General features: G+C 52.4%; 6 protein-coding genes across 6 annotated transcripts; 4 read left to right on the forward strand and 2 right to left on the reverse strand.

Annotated features, from left to right (window-relative positions):
- Positions 1-760: 760 nt before the first annotated feature.
- J4E93_002364 (uncharacterized protein) lies at positions 761-1,505 on the forward strand (the record flags this gene model as incomplete). Its single annotated transcript, XM_049340311.1, has 2 exons — positions 761-765; positions 821-1,505. 2 exons carry the CDS (start codon positions 761-763, stop codon positions 1,503-1,505), a joined length of 690 nt encoding a protein of 229 aa, XP_049202633.1.
- Positions 1,506-2,328: 823 nt separating this feature from the next.
- J4E93_002365 (uncharacterized protein) lies at positions 2,329-4,368 on the reverse strand (the record flags this gene model as incomplete). Its single annotated transcript, XM_049340312.1, has 4 exons — positions 2,329-3,748; positions 3,802-3,836; positions 3,899-4,034; positions 4,088-4,368. 4 exons carry the CDS (start codon positions 4,366-4,368, stop codon positions 2,329-2,331), a joined length of 1,872 nt encoding a protein of 623 aa, XP_049202634.1.
- A 970-nt stretch (positions 4,369-5,338) lies between these two features.
- J4E93_002366 (uncharacterized protein) lies at positions 5,339-6,133 on the forward strand (the record flags this gene model as incomplete). The annotated part of the gene is made up of 1 exon (XM_049340313.1): positions 5,339-6,133. The coding sequence occupies one exon, from the start codon at positions 5,339-5,341 to the stop codon at positions 6,131-6,133; it is 795 nt and encodes a 264-aa protein (XP_049202635.1).
- A 575-nt stretch (positions 6,134-6,708) lies between these two features.
- On the forward strand, positions 6,709-7,761 carry J4E93_002367 (uncharacterized protein; the record flags this gene model as incomplete). Its single annotated transcript, XM_049340314.1, has 2 exons — positions 6,709-6,717; positions 6,754-7,761. 2 exons carry the CDS (start codon positions 6,709-6,711, stop codon positions 7,759-7,761), a joined length of 1,017 nt encoding a protein of 338 aa, XP_049202636.1.
- A 254-nt stretch (positions 7,762-8,015) lies between these two features.
- J4E93_002368 (uncharacterized protein) lies at positions 8,016-10,100 on the reverse strand (the record flags this gene model as incomplete). Its single annotated transcript, XM_049340315.1, has 2 exons — positions 8,016-9,367; positions 9,419-10,100. The coding sequence occupies 2 exons, from the start codon at positions 10,098-10,100 to the stop codon at positions 8,016-8,018; spliced, it is 2,034 nt and encodes a 677-aa protein (XP_049202637.1).
- A 547-nt stretch (positions 10,101-10,647) lies between these two features.
- On the forward strand, positions 10,648-16,125 carry J4E93_002369 (uncharacterized protein; the record flags this gene model as incomplete). The annotated part of the gene is made up of 3 exons (XM_049340316.1): positions 10,648-11,088; positions 11,135-15,559; positions 15,613-16,125. The coding sequence occupies 3 exons, from the start codon at positions 10,648-10,650 to the stop codon at positions 16,123-16,125; spliced, it is 5,379 nt and encodes a 1,792-aa protein (XP_049202638.1).
- Positions 16,126-17,850: the final 1,725 nt, after the last annotated feature.

Below are 17,850 nucleotides of genomic sequence, written 5' to 3' on the forward strand. Positions count from 1 at the left end.
GGAGCTTCCGCTCAGGTTGAGAGTTGACATATTCGAGAGAATCCTGTCGTAACCATGGGACTGACAACTCTCCAGCCACTGGCGTATGCTGTGGCATATGTTTCTTTCTTCTTTGGAACAGTTTCCATATTCCTTCGTTTCTATTGCCGGCACTTCGTGCTGCGGACTAGAGGGTGGGATGACAATTTCGCGATCTTGATTCTCGTACGTGTTCCAGACCTCATTACATTCATATTCGCATGGCTAACAAGCTTGTAGCTCTTCAGTATTGGACAACAAGTCGTTCTGCACATGTTCATATACTGGGGATGCGGACTGTACGACCACTTCGATCACTCTTTGATGATCTTTCACTTACCATTGGCGCAGACACATGAATACGCTGAGCACTGTTCAGCAGCTAGAGATTCTCAAGGTATGGCCCAAGATTGACACTCATTCCGGACCGTTCTGACTAGTATCAAGTGGCTGTTCATTGAAGAAGTGGTTTACTACTCAGTTCACTGGGTGATCAAATCAGCTTTCCTCCTTTTCTACCTCCGTCTTTCACCGAGCCCTACTTTTCGAATAGCGGTATACATTGGCGGAGCTTTGAACGGTGCCATTCTGGTTATTAATATGTATGTGCTACCCCCGCCATCAGCGCCGAAATCTGTTCTCCCTACCGCTAGACAATGTCGTTCTGATCCTCACGACAGTTTGTTGGCATGCTTTCAATGCGTTCCGTTTGATGAGATCCTCCACCCAGGTACACATCCAGATGCTGTCTGCATCAGCAAACTCGTCCTTCTCATAGGGCCTTCCATCCTCGTAAGTCCAGGACTGCATTTCCGAAGAACGTATTACTGATTGTGTCACAGAACATCTTGGAAGACTTCTACATCCTCATCCTCCCTATATATACCGTCATGAATCTCCAAATGTCGCTTCGACGCAAAGCTGCCGTACTGGGCGTCATGGTCTTTGGCAGCAGTTCCGTCATCATTGCATGTTTCCGACTCATGCCCCTCCTCGAGCTCAACGACTCACCGGACACGTCATGGGTGCTGGGAAAGATGGTCATTGTCGCAGCACTCGAAATACAATTTGCGATCATCGCGGTCAACCTGCCGAGCCTCAAGGCACTGTGGACAAAGTTTGGGGGCGGAAGTTCATCTGGATCGGGGCCTGGCGGAGGCAGCTCAACCCAAAAAGGCTACAAGCTCTCGTCGCTTGGCCAGATTGTGACTATCGGTTCTGAAGCAAAAGGACCGCGGGGATCGAGATGGGGGAAGAAAGCTCGCAGAGGGAGCATCACACGGTTGGAACAAGGCGTCACAGCTACTGAATCGGAAGAAGAGCTGTGTCGGAAGGGCGGAACAACATCACAGACAGGGCACTTGGCACCAGAGGGCGACATTGGCGCTATCAAGGTTACGAAAGATTACGATGTAAAGAGTTCAGACTGTACAGGGCGCAAGGAGCCCGCCGGCATCACCTCAGACTACTACTTGAAGAGTATGTAAGTCTCGAGGCTGACATCAGTCATTACTGTCACACTTGGGCGTGCACCTAAATCCTCCATGGCCCCATATAAATGCGACATTGCGGCACATGTGCTATACATATTCCACGGTATGCATGCAACCTCACCAGCAATCTCCTCCGTGCCAAACCAGGCAAGCGTTCTTTCCGCGACACGACTCCCGAGGTCGTGCAAGGTTCTTTCATATGGCCATCATCGGTGTTGCCGAGAATATTAGTGGCTCGCAGCTCGCTACCTAGGTTCCGAGACCGAGTTGATAGTGTCCACTAAATGCGAGATCGTATTTCAACATGCAACCTTGGAAATTCTAGTCCGCGATTCCCGACCATCGCTCCGCACTATTCGCATTACTACATTCTTGATACCACCAGCGGTCATCTCAAATGTCTTCTTTCGACGCGGCCGTGGCCAGGTTTCAACTTACGATGTACCACCTGGCAGTCGTACTGTCACGCTTTGAAGCTGAGACCCTCCGCATTCCGCCGCTCCTGCGTTTCTTCACAGCAGGAGCAGAGCCGCACGAACTCCACCTGCAGGCTTCCATGTTTGTTGTTGCCCCGCTACACGCCTTCTTCACAATGCCCCTGCTCGACAGATTATCCTCCAAGCGCCAAGCTAGGTCATGGTGTGGCCACCTACGTTATTGTCTGGAATGGTACTTCTTCTATTTCACGGCATTCTGGACGGTCATGTTCATAATAAGATGATCAATCAACGCAATATCGTGACGCTGATAATATCGCAGACTCTTCTGCGATCGCGTGCTGCGAGTGCGTTGGTGTCATTTCCCGTATTATATCAGTCTACATATCATTGACTGCATCAATGATATCCTGCGCCAGCTTCTCCGCGTGCACATAAGTGACACCTTGCGTGTGCCCTGGTGCCGAGAAAGGCAGAGAACTCGCATCCACAACCCTCAGGCCACTCACGCCAAACACCCTAGCTTTCGAGTCAACGACCGCCCCGCTCGACGCATCTCTTCCCATCGCACACGTCGCCGCGCCGTGATGAATAGCGCCCATCCCCTTCGTTCTGATGTACTGTAAGATCTGCGCATCGGTCGTGATGTTCGCCCCCGGCGCTATCTCTTCGCCAAACGCGGATATGCTGGCTGCGATCGTGCGCGCGCGTCTGTATGCCGCTACAGCAAGTTCCTGGTCTTCGAGCGAATCAAGCCAGCCCACGTATACGACGGGTGCAACAGCATTGTCAGCAGACTGAATGGTGACATTTCCCTGGCTTGTGGTGGAAGTCAAGATTGTGCCTATGACACCCGTGTCGCTAGCAGTCTGAGCCGAGGAGAGGATGCGCTCTGAAGCTTGCAACACGTACTCCACATTCGGCCAATCGCTTGGCAGATCCCGCAAAAAGTCGAGAGTCGACTGGCTCATGTTCGTCGTAAAGCGATCGGGGAACCTCTCCCAGGCGGCGAAATCGCTCGCAGGACTACTGAGCGGGCCAGATCCATTCGTCAAGTATTGCTCCACAGCGGCTTTAAAAGATGATGACTGGCGCTCCCAGGCACTTCTTCCAGGAACGTTCGTGCGATGGACAACGCCACCAATGGCGGGCGTATCTCGGAGATTCTGACCCACACCATTGAGTTCGGATAAGACAGTTATGTCATGTCTCTCGAGAACGTCGCGCGGTCCGATTCCGGAAACCATAAGTAGTTGGGGGGTATGAATGAAACCACTCGAGACGATGACCTCTTTCCGAGCATGAACGATAAACGGCTTCATCCCAGCGACGGTGACGTTCACACCTATGGCGCGCTTGGACTCATCAAAGAGGAGCTTACGTACCATGCAGGACTGGTAGATCTTCAAAGATGTCTTTGCAGCTGTCGGAGAAAGGAAAGCAGACTCGGTACTACTTCTCGTACTGTCCTCTGGCCTCAAGGTAAAAGGCCAATAGCCATACCCTAAGAGATTTCCGTCTAAGAAGCCATTCGCCGCGCTTATGCCAGCAGCTGCATATCCCTCCGGACCGTACGAGGCTATCGGTTGCGCGTACTTTGGCAAGCTCAGATGAACAGGGCCTCCTGGGGCATCGAAAGCGGAAAGCGTGTAGTTGACGTTACTGGCGTTCTCGGCGCGGAAACGAGCATCTGGAGGTGTGAAGGAGAAGCTTTTCTTCATGAAGGGGAACATGTTTTCCCATAGGTAGGCAGAATCTCCAGTGAGGTTTGCGAAGGATTCATACCAGCCTTTAGTCGCTCTGTGGAACTCAGTCAGACGGGTGCAATGTAAGTTTGTTTGGAAGATACATACCTGTGATAGATCTCTTGGTTCCGTGCCGAACTACCCTATGAATTTGGCCAAAATCAGTATCCTTGTAAGCATCGTTTGCGAAGAGATTGGCACATACCCCAAGTGTCTTTCCCTGCGCATAGTGAAAGCGTCTTCCGTTGGCGCCAGGTATAGGCTCGGTGAAGATACCCCAATCGATCAAGGGCTGGTAATCTTCTGGATTCGGACCAACATACTTTGTCGAATAGTACGGACTGTCTCCACGATCAGCATGTGCCCTCGCTATACCATTTCGAATTCAACTGACATCTGACTGTAGTTACCATTCGATATCTCGTAAAAAGAGCCTGCTTCGATGACTGCGACGGTCATGTTTGGCAACGCGTCTGCGATTCGGGATGCTGTGAGAGCGCCGGCCAAGCCAGCTCCAACGACGACATAGTCGTACGTCGCGTTAACGCCAGGGTTTCCGAAGGAGTTACCAAGTAACCGCCCAGGAGCGTAGAATTGCTGTAGTAAGCTGGGGCTGTCAAGGTCGGCTGAGGCCAAAGAGGCCAACAGACTGACTGTCGTTGCGAATCTTCGCATGGTATTGGCATGGGAAACTCAACGCTGTACCCTTCACACCGCGAAAGCACTTGTCGCAATCCATTTCTTATACTGCAGAATCGCGCTTCACTAGGTATGACACGATCCCATGATCTACACACACCTCAAGCCACTACAAGTCGGCGATGCTATAGCCTTAGGCATCGTCGCAATGATGGCTTGCAGAAGATCTGTAAAGGCAAGTTGCCGTTTAAGGTAAAAAGTATCTTCGTTGGTCGTTGTGACAGCCACTAAAAAGATTGACGTGCGACGGCTCCGTCCCGAAGGCTGTTTTAGCGGCGATCAATGCATGTTGAGCTTACTTGGGGCAAGAGGATGGTGCTTGCGCTGCAGGATGAGTGATGGCGAGTAAGCTGCGATCGACTGTGCCACTCGCATACAACGGATCGATCGAAAGATTTGTCCAGGCAAGGGTGCCATCATCTTGGCGCGCGCGTCAGGACCGCTTCCTGACGGCTCGCTCGCCGTTCGCTATCGCGGCTTTCGCTTATTCAACACGTTATTAGGACGCAAAAAGAAGTTACGCAGAGCACAAGCCTGTCAGCCCGTCGGGAATGTGATTTTGCCGTCCCGAGTATTAGCTCGTCCAGCACGGCCTTTCTTGAACAGAAACTACGCTGCAACCGCCAAGTAACCTGCCGTTTGTAGTGTCAGTGGTTGGCGGGGCGGATCGGCCATGTACCGGTAGCCGTTTGAGGCACATGACCTCGGGACCGTCCGGCACGGTACCTAGGTAACACCGACACCAACAAGCTACGAGATCGCGCAGCTTCCGACATGGGCGGCGGAACACCGCGAATGAGTAGTAACGAGCAAGGGACTCTGCAGTCTACATTATAAGAAGCACCGAAGCAGCATTGTGGCAGAATTCATTTCATGATTTGACATCAACACTACCAAAATGTCTGTCCAAGATCATGCTCCTTTATCGCAAAGAGCTGTGCCCCATATGAATCGTCTCTCTGGCACACACGTCCTCGTATTCGGCGGATCTTCTGGCATTGGGTTTGCAATTGCCAGCATGGCACTGTCAAACGGAGCTACTGTTATCATCTCTGGATCCCAGCAAGCAAAGATCGAAGACAAGGTCCATCTTCTTCGATCCCTGTATCCATCTATTCCTTCAGAAAAAGTCATTGGCTACGCGATCGACTTAAAAGATTCCGAAAACCTCGAATCAAATCTAGGAACGATGTTTGAGACGGTTACATCGAACGGCAGCAAAAAGTTGGATCACATCGCATTCACGGCAGGAGACCACCATTCGATACCCAAGCTCTCAGACATCACCCTCGAGCAAGCCATGCTTGGTTCCAAAATCCGACTTATCGCGCCCTTGTTTATCGCTAAACTCATCAGCACCGGAGCGTACATGCATCTTACGTCAAATTCATCCTTCACGCTCACGGGAGGAATCGGAACTACAAAGCCTCTGCCTGGATGGCTAATTCCGGCAGTCTGGGGAGCATCTGCAGAAGGATTATCGCGTGGGCTTGCAGTCGATCTTGCGCCGCTTCGGGTGAACATCGTCAAACCTGGCGCAATCGAGACAGAAATGCTGCAAGGAATGTTAGCCCCGATGCCGATAGAGGCAAAGGAAGGCATGAAGAAGCAACTCAATCTATTAGGTACTTTTGGTCAACCAGAGGACATTGCTGAAGCGTATGGCTGGATTATGAAGGATCGCTTTGTGACAGGCACTGAAATAGCTGTAGATGGTGGACAGATGCTTTTGAGCAAATAGCTAGAAATAGCATCTATTGTATTATTGTTAGGACTTCGCTCTACTCTACATACAGAGCTTCCTCCCTCTTATATAGAACAATTACACATATCTCTTTTCTTGTTCTAGAAATGGGAGATCTTTCCCGTGCGGCCGTCTTAAGAAGCCGATTTCCCTGCTACACCATTGGAGTACAAGTCTCTCTCAAAGACGACTTCGGAACGTCGTAGGTATCAAATGGCGTTTAATTTGGGCAAAGACACTGGATGAACATGCCAAAAGGGCGACATTAGGACGCACAGACACGATCTGTGAACATTGCAGGACACATAAGACATTAGGGCAAGCGACACAGCCCTGGAGGTGTCATCTGAGCAACGTCTCTGAATTCGACTCGGTACCAAAGTGAAAGCAATCATCATAGCTCACAAAACACCCCGATCTAGGCTCCAACTTCGTGTGAACATCCACTAAACCGACCAATTCTGAACTCACGAACGCATCTATCAACTCAATAGCACAGCCCGCTTGTCACGAGTGCATTCCACCCCGTCCATTATTTCCTGAATTGCGCCACAAACACACCATCAAACAACATGAACAATGTACCCAACCCTCCACCCTCCGCCCTAGCGCAAAAGCGACGGAAAATGTCACTCTTCGACACCTTCCGCGGGCGAAACGGGGGAAGTTCCACCTCCTTCATAACCACCTCCAACACCGGCATAATGGACACAACGCACGGCTCCGAAACCGACGAAGAAGACAACGAGGACGAGGCGCAAGAGTATCTCAACAAGATGACCGACGACACAAATCGAAAGGTCGAAACTGTATTCGGCAAAGGCGTCGAAGTGTGGAAATCGTTCAACGGCACTATGTACGCCGATGTAACCGACAAGGTCAAGAGAAAACAGCGAGACGAAGAGTTGTGGGGTAAGAAGAGGAAACGTGGTGGCGCGGACGGACAGGGGAAAGTGTTGGAACAGCGATTTGATTCGCTACGGAACTCGACGTCTTCTTCTAGTTCTACCTCTACTGCTGCTTCTACGCCGGTACCAGATCTACCGCAGAGTACATACTCCGACAGTACAATTTCGTACCCCTCACTGCCAACGAGATACGATACCTCGCTTCCGTCTACCCCTACGGCGTCAGAATGGGAAATCTTCCCGCTGCGGCCGTCCCAAGAAACGGATTTCCCTGCTACACCCTTGGAGTACAAGTCCCTGTCGCGAACAATTTCCGAGCCTGAAGGTACGGGTACAAGTTTGTCTGGCAGCTTCAATCGGCCCATCAAACCGTTACCAGCACGTGTACACCGGATGGAAGGGTTGCAGATGACGGACGCTACGTCCACATCACCGCAGTCAGGTCGATCAAACTCACAGGTACAACCCGTCACTCCTCCGCCCTCTACACCAACAAGCTTCCTCGGCGGCATGCTAGGCGGAGCTCGCAGGGTGATATCAGGGTCTTTTGGTACTTTCGAAAGTGCACAGGCGGACCGATTTGATGAGCGGAGGTATAGGCTGTTACCAGGGAGCTTCAGTGAGGTTGGTGAGAAGCAGAGTCACGGCGATGGAGAAGAAGATCAAGATGCGAAGTATGACAAGGTCGAAGGAAGACCTTGGCTGAGAAAGGAGTAGGTGTACGGATGTCTTGACTGATGAGAGTATAGCGGGAGAGGCTCAAGAGTGGCTTGCTCCAACCGTAGTGTCGCAAGAAATATGCCGTGGTTCCACAGTAGTAGGGTACATAGTCACATCTTACGCATGAACAAATGATAGGCACCGGCAAGCAAGTCGAATTCCACAATCATCATCCTCTCTTCATTCATATTCCTACACAATCAATAGCTGGGGTATAATAAACAACGTCGTACAGAAACTCGCGGACGATCCTACTCGTCATCATCATATCCATCTCCTACTGCGGCCCATCCGCACTGCCACCTTCTTCCCTCGCTCTCGCCGCCCATGCGTAGGTCTCTAGCTTGACTACCTTCTTTCCAACGTCGGACGCGGAAGTCGTCGCTCACGCTGATCAAGCTGCCGTTACGCGCCCAAGATACGCTCGTGACTTCTGCGTCGTGTCCTCGTATGAGAGCTGTGCCGTGTTCGTAGATGGGGATGGTGTCTGGGCTGCGGCTGTTCGTTGATGTGCGGGACAGTGTGGGTCGTGCGGATTTCGCGGCAATGCTAGTAATGTCAGGGAGGTCGTCTGCGTCGTTTTCGTGTCTTGTTTCGCGTTTGAGGAAGTTTTCGTCGGTGGGGAATAACACGGGGCAGCCGTCTGTGCTGCCTACTGCGAGCATCTCGGTGCGGTCTTCGCATGCTTTGCGTAAGGATGCCTTGACGTAGAAGGAGCCGGCATGGAATTTCTGGTGTCGAAAACCGTAGATGGGTCCCAGGCCTTCTTGGCCTACACCGCAGTATTTCTGTTTTGAGGAGGAGGTTGTGGATAGCTCGGGTGCTACGCCGAGGATGAGGTGGCTTGTGGAGTAGGCGTAGACGGTGTTGTCTTTGCTGAGGGCGTATAGTCGTGATGCATCGCCGCTAAGAGTCAAAGAGTTAATCGCAAAGTGCCGGTGGCGATTGTGGGATTCGGGATGGCGGGTGGTTGCGATGGGGATGGCTGGCCCTCGTAGCGAGTATCGGCCTCTGATGTCCCAGAGCTTAACGCATGTCGATGCGTCTGACGCGGTCAAGAGTAGGTGTTCGCGGCCTGCAGGCATGAACGAAAGCGCTGTCACCGAAATGTCGTTCCGTCGGCTGATGTTTTCGGTTTTGCTGCTGGAGAGCGATCGGGTGGCCGACGATGTGGATGTCGGGAGACTAATATCCGCGTGCGCTGAAGCCAGCGTGCGTACAACACTGGCATATGGTGCATCGGAGCCCCAGGCTGAGTGTATTGAGCCTTGGTTGCCCTTGCATCGGAGATCCCAAATCTGTACCGCACCGTCTCGACTTGACGTCGCTACCATCTTGTCGTCGCCGGGCTGAAAGCGTACTTGCTTTACTGAAGACTTGTGTTTCGCCAGCACAGCAAGAGTTTGTTGGGTGCGAACATCGACAATCTGTGCAGTCTGATCTCCAGAACCGGCGGCGAGGTGTAGATCGTCCGAGGAGAATTGCACGTCCATGATGGCGTTGGAGTGGGCTTTCCATGATACATGGGGTTTGGAGAAGTCGCCTTCGGAGTCTTGTAGGTGGATGTTTCCGTCTTCATCGCCTATAGCGAGCATAGAGTTGGCTAGGGGCTGTCAGTATCGTGATGACGTAGGGTAATGAGTGAATGACATACTGTTGCAGCTGGCCGTGCAGAAGGGCGGCGCGCCCTGCGACAACTGATGTAGGTCGTCTGCGCCACTGTAGAAATTGGCTGCCTGGTCTTGCCATGAAGCGCCATGGTCTCGTCGAAACCCTCTTCCTACACCCAGTATCCCACCGAACGACCGCTGCAGTGTTCTTGACGGCCGACCCAACGTTGTTAACCTTCGGATGGGCGCAGGATATATAGCAGGCTCCTCTTCGTCCAAGTCAAGCTCGTCTTGAAGTATATCGATTTCGGGCGGAGTGACGTGGCGCGATCGCTTCGAAGGTGACGACTGGGCTGGGGAGCTAGCGGGCGACAGGTAGGGTATCTTCCGCTTCCGCGCGCTGCTCTGAGGGGTTCGCATTGGGTTCTCGATGTCGACGAAGTTGACTGTCTTGCGTGGGGTGCTCCGCGTCTCCCGGCTGCGATTGAGAGCAGAACGTGTGATGTCTTGTAGTTGGCGACCCGACCTCGTGAGGGTGGTGCGTGACGAGACATCTTTGGAGTTTCGCGGAGTGAAGAAGCGGGTAAAGCGCTTGGGCGTGATGGGCGGTGGTCGTTTGGGTTTGCGAGAGCAAACAGTCGCGGAGGACGGTGGAGGTGGTGATGAAAAGAGCTCAGGCGTGGGCTCTTGGAGCAGCAGGCTTCGAGGGGCGCATGGAGAAGACATCTTCCTTTTTAGCAGTACACATATACAAGCAACACCAATAAACGATCAAGCGAAGACACGCGAGCAATTGAAGATGCCGATAGAAATAGAAGACGAATGCTCCTAAATGACGGCGAGGTTGGAGAGGAAGGCGCACGGCCAAAGCACGTCGCGAAGAGCTGGCGCGACCGACGTGCTGCACTATGCCGTTCTGGGTGTTAATGGCCATGGCCTTCCCTCGAGATATCCTCCCGTTTGCCGTACAACATAGCTGGAAGTCCCAGGATTGCGGCAGAAAACACCGTAGATGCAAATTTCATTTCATTTTGTGATCTAAGATTTCCTACAACTCGTGAAAGCTGTTGCATCAAGAAGTAGCTCTCTTTCGCACGCGTTGCTGTGCCACCGTCCTAGCTCACGTGCCAGCCGCGGCTTCCCTGCCAGTCGGGGGTCGGAGAATCTGCGCGCATGGACCCACCAAAAAAGTCGAAGAGCATATGCGACTCTCGAACTCTTGGCGCAAACCTGAGTACCACCACCCTCTCCACAACCGGAGAACTTGCGCATCATGGGCGCAATCAAACGAAAAGCAGAGCAGGGCGCCGCGCCATCGAAAAAGGCAAAGGGCGCATCCACCGACCGATCAGCGAAGCGACGGAAATCCGATGCCGAGCAGCCATCACCGGCCAAGTCGAAGCCTGAGAGCGCCGCACCCAAGCCCAGTGTCTTCAAAGATGAGGAGAAGTCGTTCCCCAGAGGAGGCGCCAGCGTCTTGACGCCGCTCGAGCACAAGCAGATTTCGATCAAGGCGAACCAGGATGTTCTTTTCGAGCAGTCTGGCGAAAAGCGACCCAGCGGCGGCGACGATGGATTCAGCGACATGGGATCCGAGGACGAGGAGAGATCCGCCGCCAAGTCCAAGAAGAAGCCGCTGCTCAAGAAGAGCAAGAAGTCGCACGACAGTGGAGAGAAGGACGACACCGTGAGGGCAGAGGGTCTGAGCTACAAGGTACGCCAGTCTCTGCGCAATGCGAGGGTCATGCTAACGATCACAGAAATTGTCGCCTGGAACCATCATTCTCGGCCAAATCACCGACATTTCTCACCAAGACATCGTCCTCGCGCTCCCCAACAACCTCGTTGGTTACGTCCCGCTCACCGCCGTGTCCGACAAGCTCAACGAGAGGCTCGAGAAACTCCTCAAGGAGGAAGAGGCGGACAAGCAAGAAGGAAGCGACGATGAAGACTTCGAAGATGTGCACCTAGAGGATATGTTCTCGGTAGGACAGTATGTCCGCGCATGCATCACAGCGACAAGCGACGCCAGTGCAAGAGCACGAAAGAGGCTGGAGCTGTCCATCGACCCCAAGCTCGTCAACAAGGGCCTCAGCAAGCGCAAAATACCCGTAAACAGCATGGTACAGGCTTCCGTAGTCAGTAATGAGGACCACGGCTTGGTCATGGACCTTGGCCTCGACGATAGCAGCCTGAAGGGCTTCCTGCCAAAGGGTGAATTAGGTCCCAAAGTGCAGCATGCCAAGGTACAAGAAGGCGCCGTTTTCATGTGCATGGTTACCGGCCTTAACTCGGATGGGCGCATTGTCAAGCTCTCGGCAGACCACACCAAAGCAGGCAACTTGGCCAAGGGCAACACACTGACTGAAGCGCCCACTGTCGACATTTTCCTCCCAGGAACTGCCGTCGATATACTTGTCACCGACACCACGGCCAGCACGCTGACCGGCAAGATCCTCGGTCTCATAGACGCGACTGCCGACGCATACCATTCTGGAGCGACCGAGAAGGCTGCCGATATCTCCACCAAGCACAAGATCGGCTCCAAAGTCAAGGCCCGTGTACTGTTCACATGTCCAGACTCCGAACCTAGGAAAGTCGGTGTATCATTGCTAGACCATGTGGTTAGTCTGTCCACCCGCATGTCTGGCAAACCCAAGGAGCGCAAGCCTCCAATCGAGCTCTTACCCATATCCACCATCGTCGACAGCGCGAAAGTTATCAAAGTAGCGCCAAGCCATGGTGCTTTCTTCGATCTCGGCATCAAAGATGTTGTCGGGTTTGCGCACGTTTCGAGACTTTCTGACGACAAGGTCGACGTTCTCTCCGAAGAGGCTGGCGCATACAAGCTTGACTCAAAGCACAAAGCACGGATTGTAGGCTACAATGCTTTGGACGGACTATTCCAACTTTCGCTCGAGCAGAAGATCCTTGACCAGCCCTTCCTTCGCATTGAGGATATCAAGGCTGGTGAAGTTGTCAAGGGCAAGGTGCACAAGCTCATTGCTGACAAGAAGGGAGCTACCGCCGTTCTTGTTCACCTTGCCGAAGGCATCACCGGTTTAGTTCCAGAGATGCATTTGGCCGACGTCCGTCTACAACATCCGGAGCGCAAGTTTAGAGAAGGTCTGCCTGTCACAGCCCGTGTGCTTTACACGGAACCCGCCAGGCATCAGATCCAACTCACCCTAAAGAAGTCTCTCGTCAACTCAGATGTTAAGCCATGGACAAACTACTCCATGCTCTCCAAGGGTGCCACTGGCCCTGGTATCTTGGTCAGCGTTCGCAAGAATGGTGCCACCGTACGCTTCTACGGCGACGTCAAGGCATGGCTCCCAGCTGCGGAGATGAGCGAAGCATACATCGAGGATGCCACGCGACACTTCTCGGCCGGTCAGGTCGTCAACGTCCGCATTGTCTCTGTAGACGCAAAGGAGAACCAGCTCTTGGTATCCTGCAAGGATCCCGCTGCCGTTGACATCAACAAAGAGGCTGCTTTCAACGCACTGAACCCTGGTGGCATCGTCAAGGGTACTGTCATCGAGAAGTCCGATGAAACCGCTACTCTAGACATTGGCCATGGTGTCAAGGCTACCCTCCGCATAGGTCACCTAACCGACGGATCAGAGAAGAAGGACATTTCGACCATGAAGAAGATTCGGGTAGGTGGAACTCTCGAGGACCTTGTGGTCTTGACAAAGCATGGCAAGTCTAGGACAGCAACAGTCTCGAACAAGCCTAGTCTTCGAAAGGACGCTCAGGCTTCAAAGCTGGCAATCAGCATTGAAGATCTCCAAGCTGGCGAGACGGTACACGGCTTTGTGCGCGGCGTTCTTCCCGACAAGATCTTTATCGAGCTTGGCAACGGCATAAGTGGTGTTCTGTTCAAGTCGCAATTACCGGAAGACATGCTTTCAGCGCCAAACTTTGGTCTTCGTAAGGATCAGTCTGTCACTGCTCGTGTCACACATGTGGACGCTGGGAAAGGATTCTTTTGGCTGTCGATGAAGAGTGAATCTGACCCGGAAGCTGCCAACGTCGTTGATGCTCCAGCTTCGAAAGGGGAGGCCTTAGTAGAACCTGTCGACCCCAAGATCACATCTACCGACGACATCAAATTCGGCGCCCTAGCAACAGTTCGCATTCGATCGGTCAAAGACACACAGCTCAACGTTGAGCTTGCGGCAAATGTTCCAGGACGTATTTCGGTTTCAGAATTGTTCGATAGCTGGGATAGCATCCCAGACAAGAAGCACCCAACAGCACATTTCAAGATGAACGACAAGATCCAGGCCAGGGTTCTCGGAAGGCACGATGCCCGCAATTTCCGTTTCCTCCCCATCACTTCCCGATCAAACAACAAGACGCCCACTTTCGAGATGACCGCAAACACTGATAATGTTAAGACTGAAGCCGACGTGTTGAGCCTTGACAAAATTACCCCCGGATCATCTCATGTCGCCTTTATCAACAACATTGCTGAGCGTTACGTCTGGGTGAACATCTCCGCCAACGTTCGCGGTCGCATCGATTACTTTGATCTGACTGACGATCTTGAGAAGCTTTCGGATGTCGCAGAGAATTTCCCTGTGGGTTCTGCTCTTAAGGTGCGCGTTAAGGCGGTCGACGTCGCAGCCGGAAAGTTGGATCTGACAGCTGCGACCAACGTGACTGGCAAGTCATTGACCCTCCAAGACTTGAAGGTAGGCCACATCTTGCCTGCCCGTGTCACAAAGCTACACGACACATCCATCGTCGTCCAGATCAACGACAACATTGCTGCACCCATATTCCAAGAGCAGTTGGCAGACGACTACGACAAGGCCAAGCCGAGCGAGTTCAAAGTCGGCGACGTCTTGCGCGTATGTGTAATCGATATCGACCTTCCAAACAAAAAGCTGGGTTTGTCTATTCGGCCTTCTAGGGTATTGAGCTCTTCACTCCCGATCAAAGACCCCGAGATCAAGGACAGGGATCAGCTCAAAGTGCATCAGGTTGTCCGTGGATTCATCAAGCACGTCGCCAACAATGGTATCTACGTCCGTCTAGGACCGCATGTCGAAGCCTACGTTCGTGTCAGCCACCTCTCAGACGAGTACATCAAGGATTGGAAGTCTGCTTTCCATGTCGACCAACTCGTCACTGGCAAGGTCATCTCGAACAAGTCAGACCAACGCAATCCACAGCTGAGCTTGAAGGCCTCTCACGTCCAGGGAACCTACACCGAGCCGGTCGAGTTCAGCGATCTGAAGGTTGGTCAGGTCGTTGCTGCTAAGGTCCGGCATGTGGAAGACTTTGGTGTCTTCCTGGTGGTTGACGACTCGAACAACGTCAGCGGTCTTTGCCACATCTCTCAATTAGCCGACACTACTGTCGACAAGGACAAGGTTAAGGAAATGTACAAGAAAGATGACGCCGTGAAAGCCAAGGTTTTAAAGATCGACTCAATGACCCGAAAGATCAGCTTCAGCTTGAAATACTCTGAAGTCAAGGGTGACGACGAAGACGAGGATGAAGACATGGAGGATGCCTCGGATGTTGAGGCCTTAGAAGGAAGTGACTCAGATGGCGGTATCGAGCTCGATGACGTAGACATGAGGAGCGTCAAGAGTGCTGATAGCGACGATGATATCGAGCTTGTCGATGCAGGAGTATCAGAAGACGAGTCTGACGATGATGCGCCAAAATCGGCAACACAAGGACTTAGCACTTCTGGCTTCGACTGGACAGGTGCTACTCTTGACTTCGATGAGCAAAAGGGTGCCGCAGAGCCTGATTCCGACGACGAGGCCCCCAAGAAGAAGAAGAAGAGCAAGAAGGCTACCATCAAAGAGGACCGCACTGGTGATCTCGATGCCTATGGACCGCAATCCGTTGCCGACTACGAGCGCTTGCTCCTGGGACAGCCCAACAGCGCGGAAATGTGGGTTCGATACATGGTCTTCCAACGCGAACTCAACGAGATCGAGAAGGCACGCCAGGTCGCCCGTCGCGCACTGGCGACCATCAACCCCAGGGAAGAGAAGGAGAAACTTGACGTGTGGACCGCTCTTCTCCATCTTGAGAACGACTTCGCTAGCGACGATGCTATGGACACAGTCTTCAAAGAGGCGTGCCAGAACAACGATGCCCGCGAAGTGCACGAGCGCATGATCAAGATCTACATCTCATCAGGCAAGATCGACGTAAGTACCGACGTATACCCATACCCTTGCGATGTTTGCTAATACCAGAACAGAAAGCAGACAATCTCTACCAGTCCATGATGAAGAACAAGTCGTTCACACCTGACCCTCAATTCTGGCTCTCATACGCAGCCTTCCTGATGGACGTCGTACAGCCACCCTCCCCGACACGAGCTCGCGCTCTCCTTCAACGCGCCACCCAATCCGTCGCATCATCGCAACACCGCTACCTGACACAAAAGTTCGCCGCACTCGAGTTCAAGAGTCCCAACGGTGACGCCGAACGCGGCCGCACCATCTTTGAAGGCCTTGTCGACACCTTCTCCAAGAAGGGCGATGTCTGGGATATGTATCTCATGTTGGAGCAGAGCCACGGCAGCGCAGAAAACGTCCGGGATCTGTTTGAGCGTATGACCAAGGTCGGAAAGGCGTCGAGGATACGGAGTGTGTTCAAGAAGTGGGCTGAGTGGGAGAGCAGTGTGGGCAACAAGAAGGGTGTAGAGAAGGTCAAGGCGCTTGAGGAGCAGTGGAGGGAGAAGAAGGCGGAGAAGGGTGATGATGCGTAGGTGCGTAGACAGAAGGGAAAAATTCGCATTACATCGAAGGGTGTTTCTGGCGCAGTCTGAGCAAAAGTCTGTAGCATTACGTTGAATGATATAATCTATTTCTCCATTGATATCCATTTAGTCGTGCCATGCCGCATGCTTCTCGGAGGGTGAGTTCTTCGTTTCCACTCGCGACTGACCAACGGATCATGGGTAATCCAATATGGTTAGCGTCTTGACTAGCGCGATAACACCACGTGGTGCGCGTCGACGCGTTACGTCACAAGTCTTCTCCTACAAGCTTCAGCCTTGCTCAAGGCTACACGCGTCAACAACCATCAGACGAAATGCATAAGTGCTTTCGGAGATGTCGCTCTGCTGCCATGCTGCAACTGGACGAAATGCCGGCGCTGTCTGAACGATGATACTCAAAAACGACTCAAGCTAGACAGTCGTCAGCCCCCACCATGGCAGCGCCACCGTCGCGACATCCAGACCTGTACACTCCCTTGGCTACACCAACATCAATACGCGTCATCGAGCTGCACGCAGCACGAAGCGAAAATGATCCTATCGAATGTACGCTTCGTCTGACTGACCTCGAGCGCGACACGCTGGAGTTCTACGCGCTGTCCTACACTTGGGGCGACCCTCTGTACCGTTACTGGTTCGACAAACGTTCTACGACTTGGGTGCGGGACGAACCTATTCTGTGCAACGGACTGCAAGTCGATGTTACGACCAATTTGAAACACGCGCTTAGGGCCGTTCGTACGCAACGCGTGAGCACTCGGAAACTCGAACATCAAGTGCAATACGTCTGGATTGTAGGTGACGCCCGTACGATATACAAATGGAATATTTTCTGACTGTGAACGTCAAATGATAGGACAAATTATGCATCAACCAAGATGATGTCCAAGAACGAAACACTCAGGTCGGCTTGATGTCTCACATCTACCGGAAAGCTTCAAAGGTCATTTCATGGCTAGGCCCAGCAGATAAAGACAGTGATCAAGCTATACCACTTATGCAACGCCTCAACAAATTGAGATGTTTTGACGGCATGCTAGGATATGAGCAATGCTCAGGATACTCAGATTTCATGAAACGGATCTTGAGTGAAGATTGCATTACACAAATCGACTCAATCCCAGTCGAGCAATTCGAAAGACTGACCCGGTTTCTGGCTAGAAGTTATTTCTCCCGCTGTTGGGTCCTTCAGGAAGTGATGCTTGCTCAGCGCATCTGTATGCTTTGCGGGACAAGTGTCGTGGACTTTTCAGACCTCCAGAAGGTTGCGTTGTTAGTCGCATGGATAAAGAAGCATCGCCTTCATGACCAGATTGGGCAAGCGTTGTCTCTTCCTTTCAAGCGCAATCGGTACTACGATCATGAAAAGGCCATTCTGGAGCTATTCGAAGATCGATGGCGGCTACTAAACACGTCTGGATCGCATACAAGGGCAGTGCCATTCACTTTCGAACAACTCCTGACTTTGGCCCGGATCTCTGGATGTGAAAATCCCAAAGATAAGATCTTTGCATTACTCGGTATCGTACCTCCCGGGGCTTTCGGACTATCTCCAGACTACAGTAAGACGACAGAGCAAGTTTACATCGAAGCGTTACGACGGCTCATTGAGGAGACAAAACACCTCAAATGCTTGAGTTGGGTTACGGATAAGACGGTACGAAGGTTTTCAGATTTTCCAACTTGGGTCGGGGAATTCGACGAGAAAGCCGA

This window comes from Alternaria ventricosa (genome assembly GCF_023758065.1).
Source record: "Alternaria ventricosa strain BMP 2768 chromosome Unknown scaffold_3, whole genome shotgun sequence".
Taxonomy (NCBI): domain Eukaryota; kingdom Fungi; phylum Ascomycota; class Dothideomycetes; order Pleosporales; family Pleosporaceae; genus Alternaria; species Alternaria ventricosa.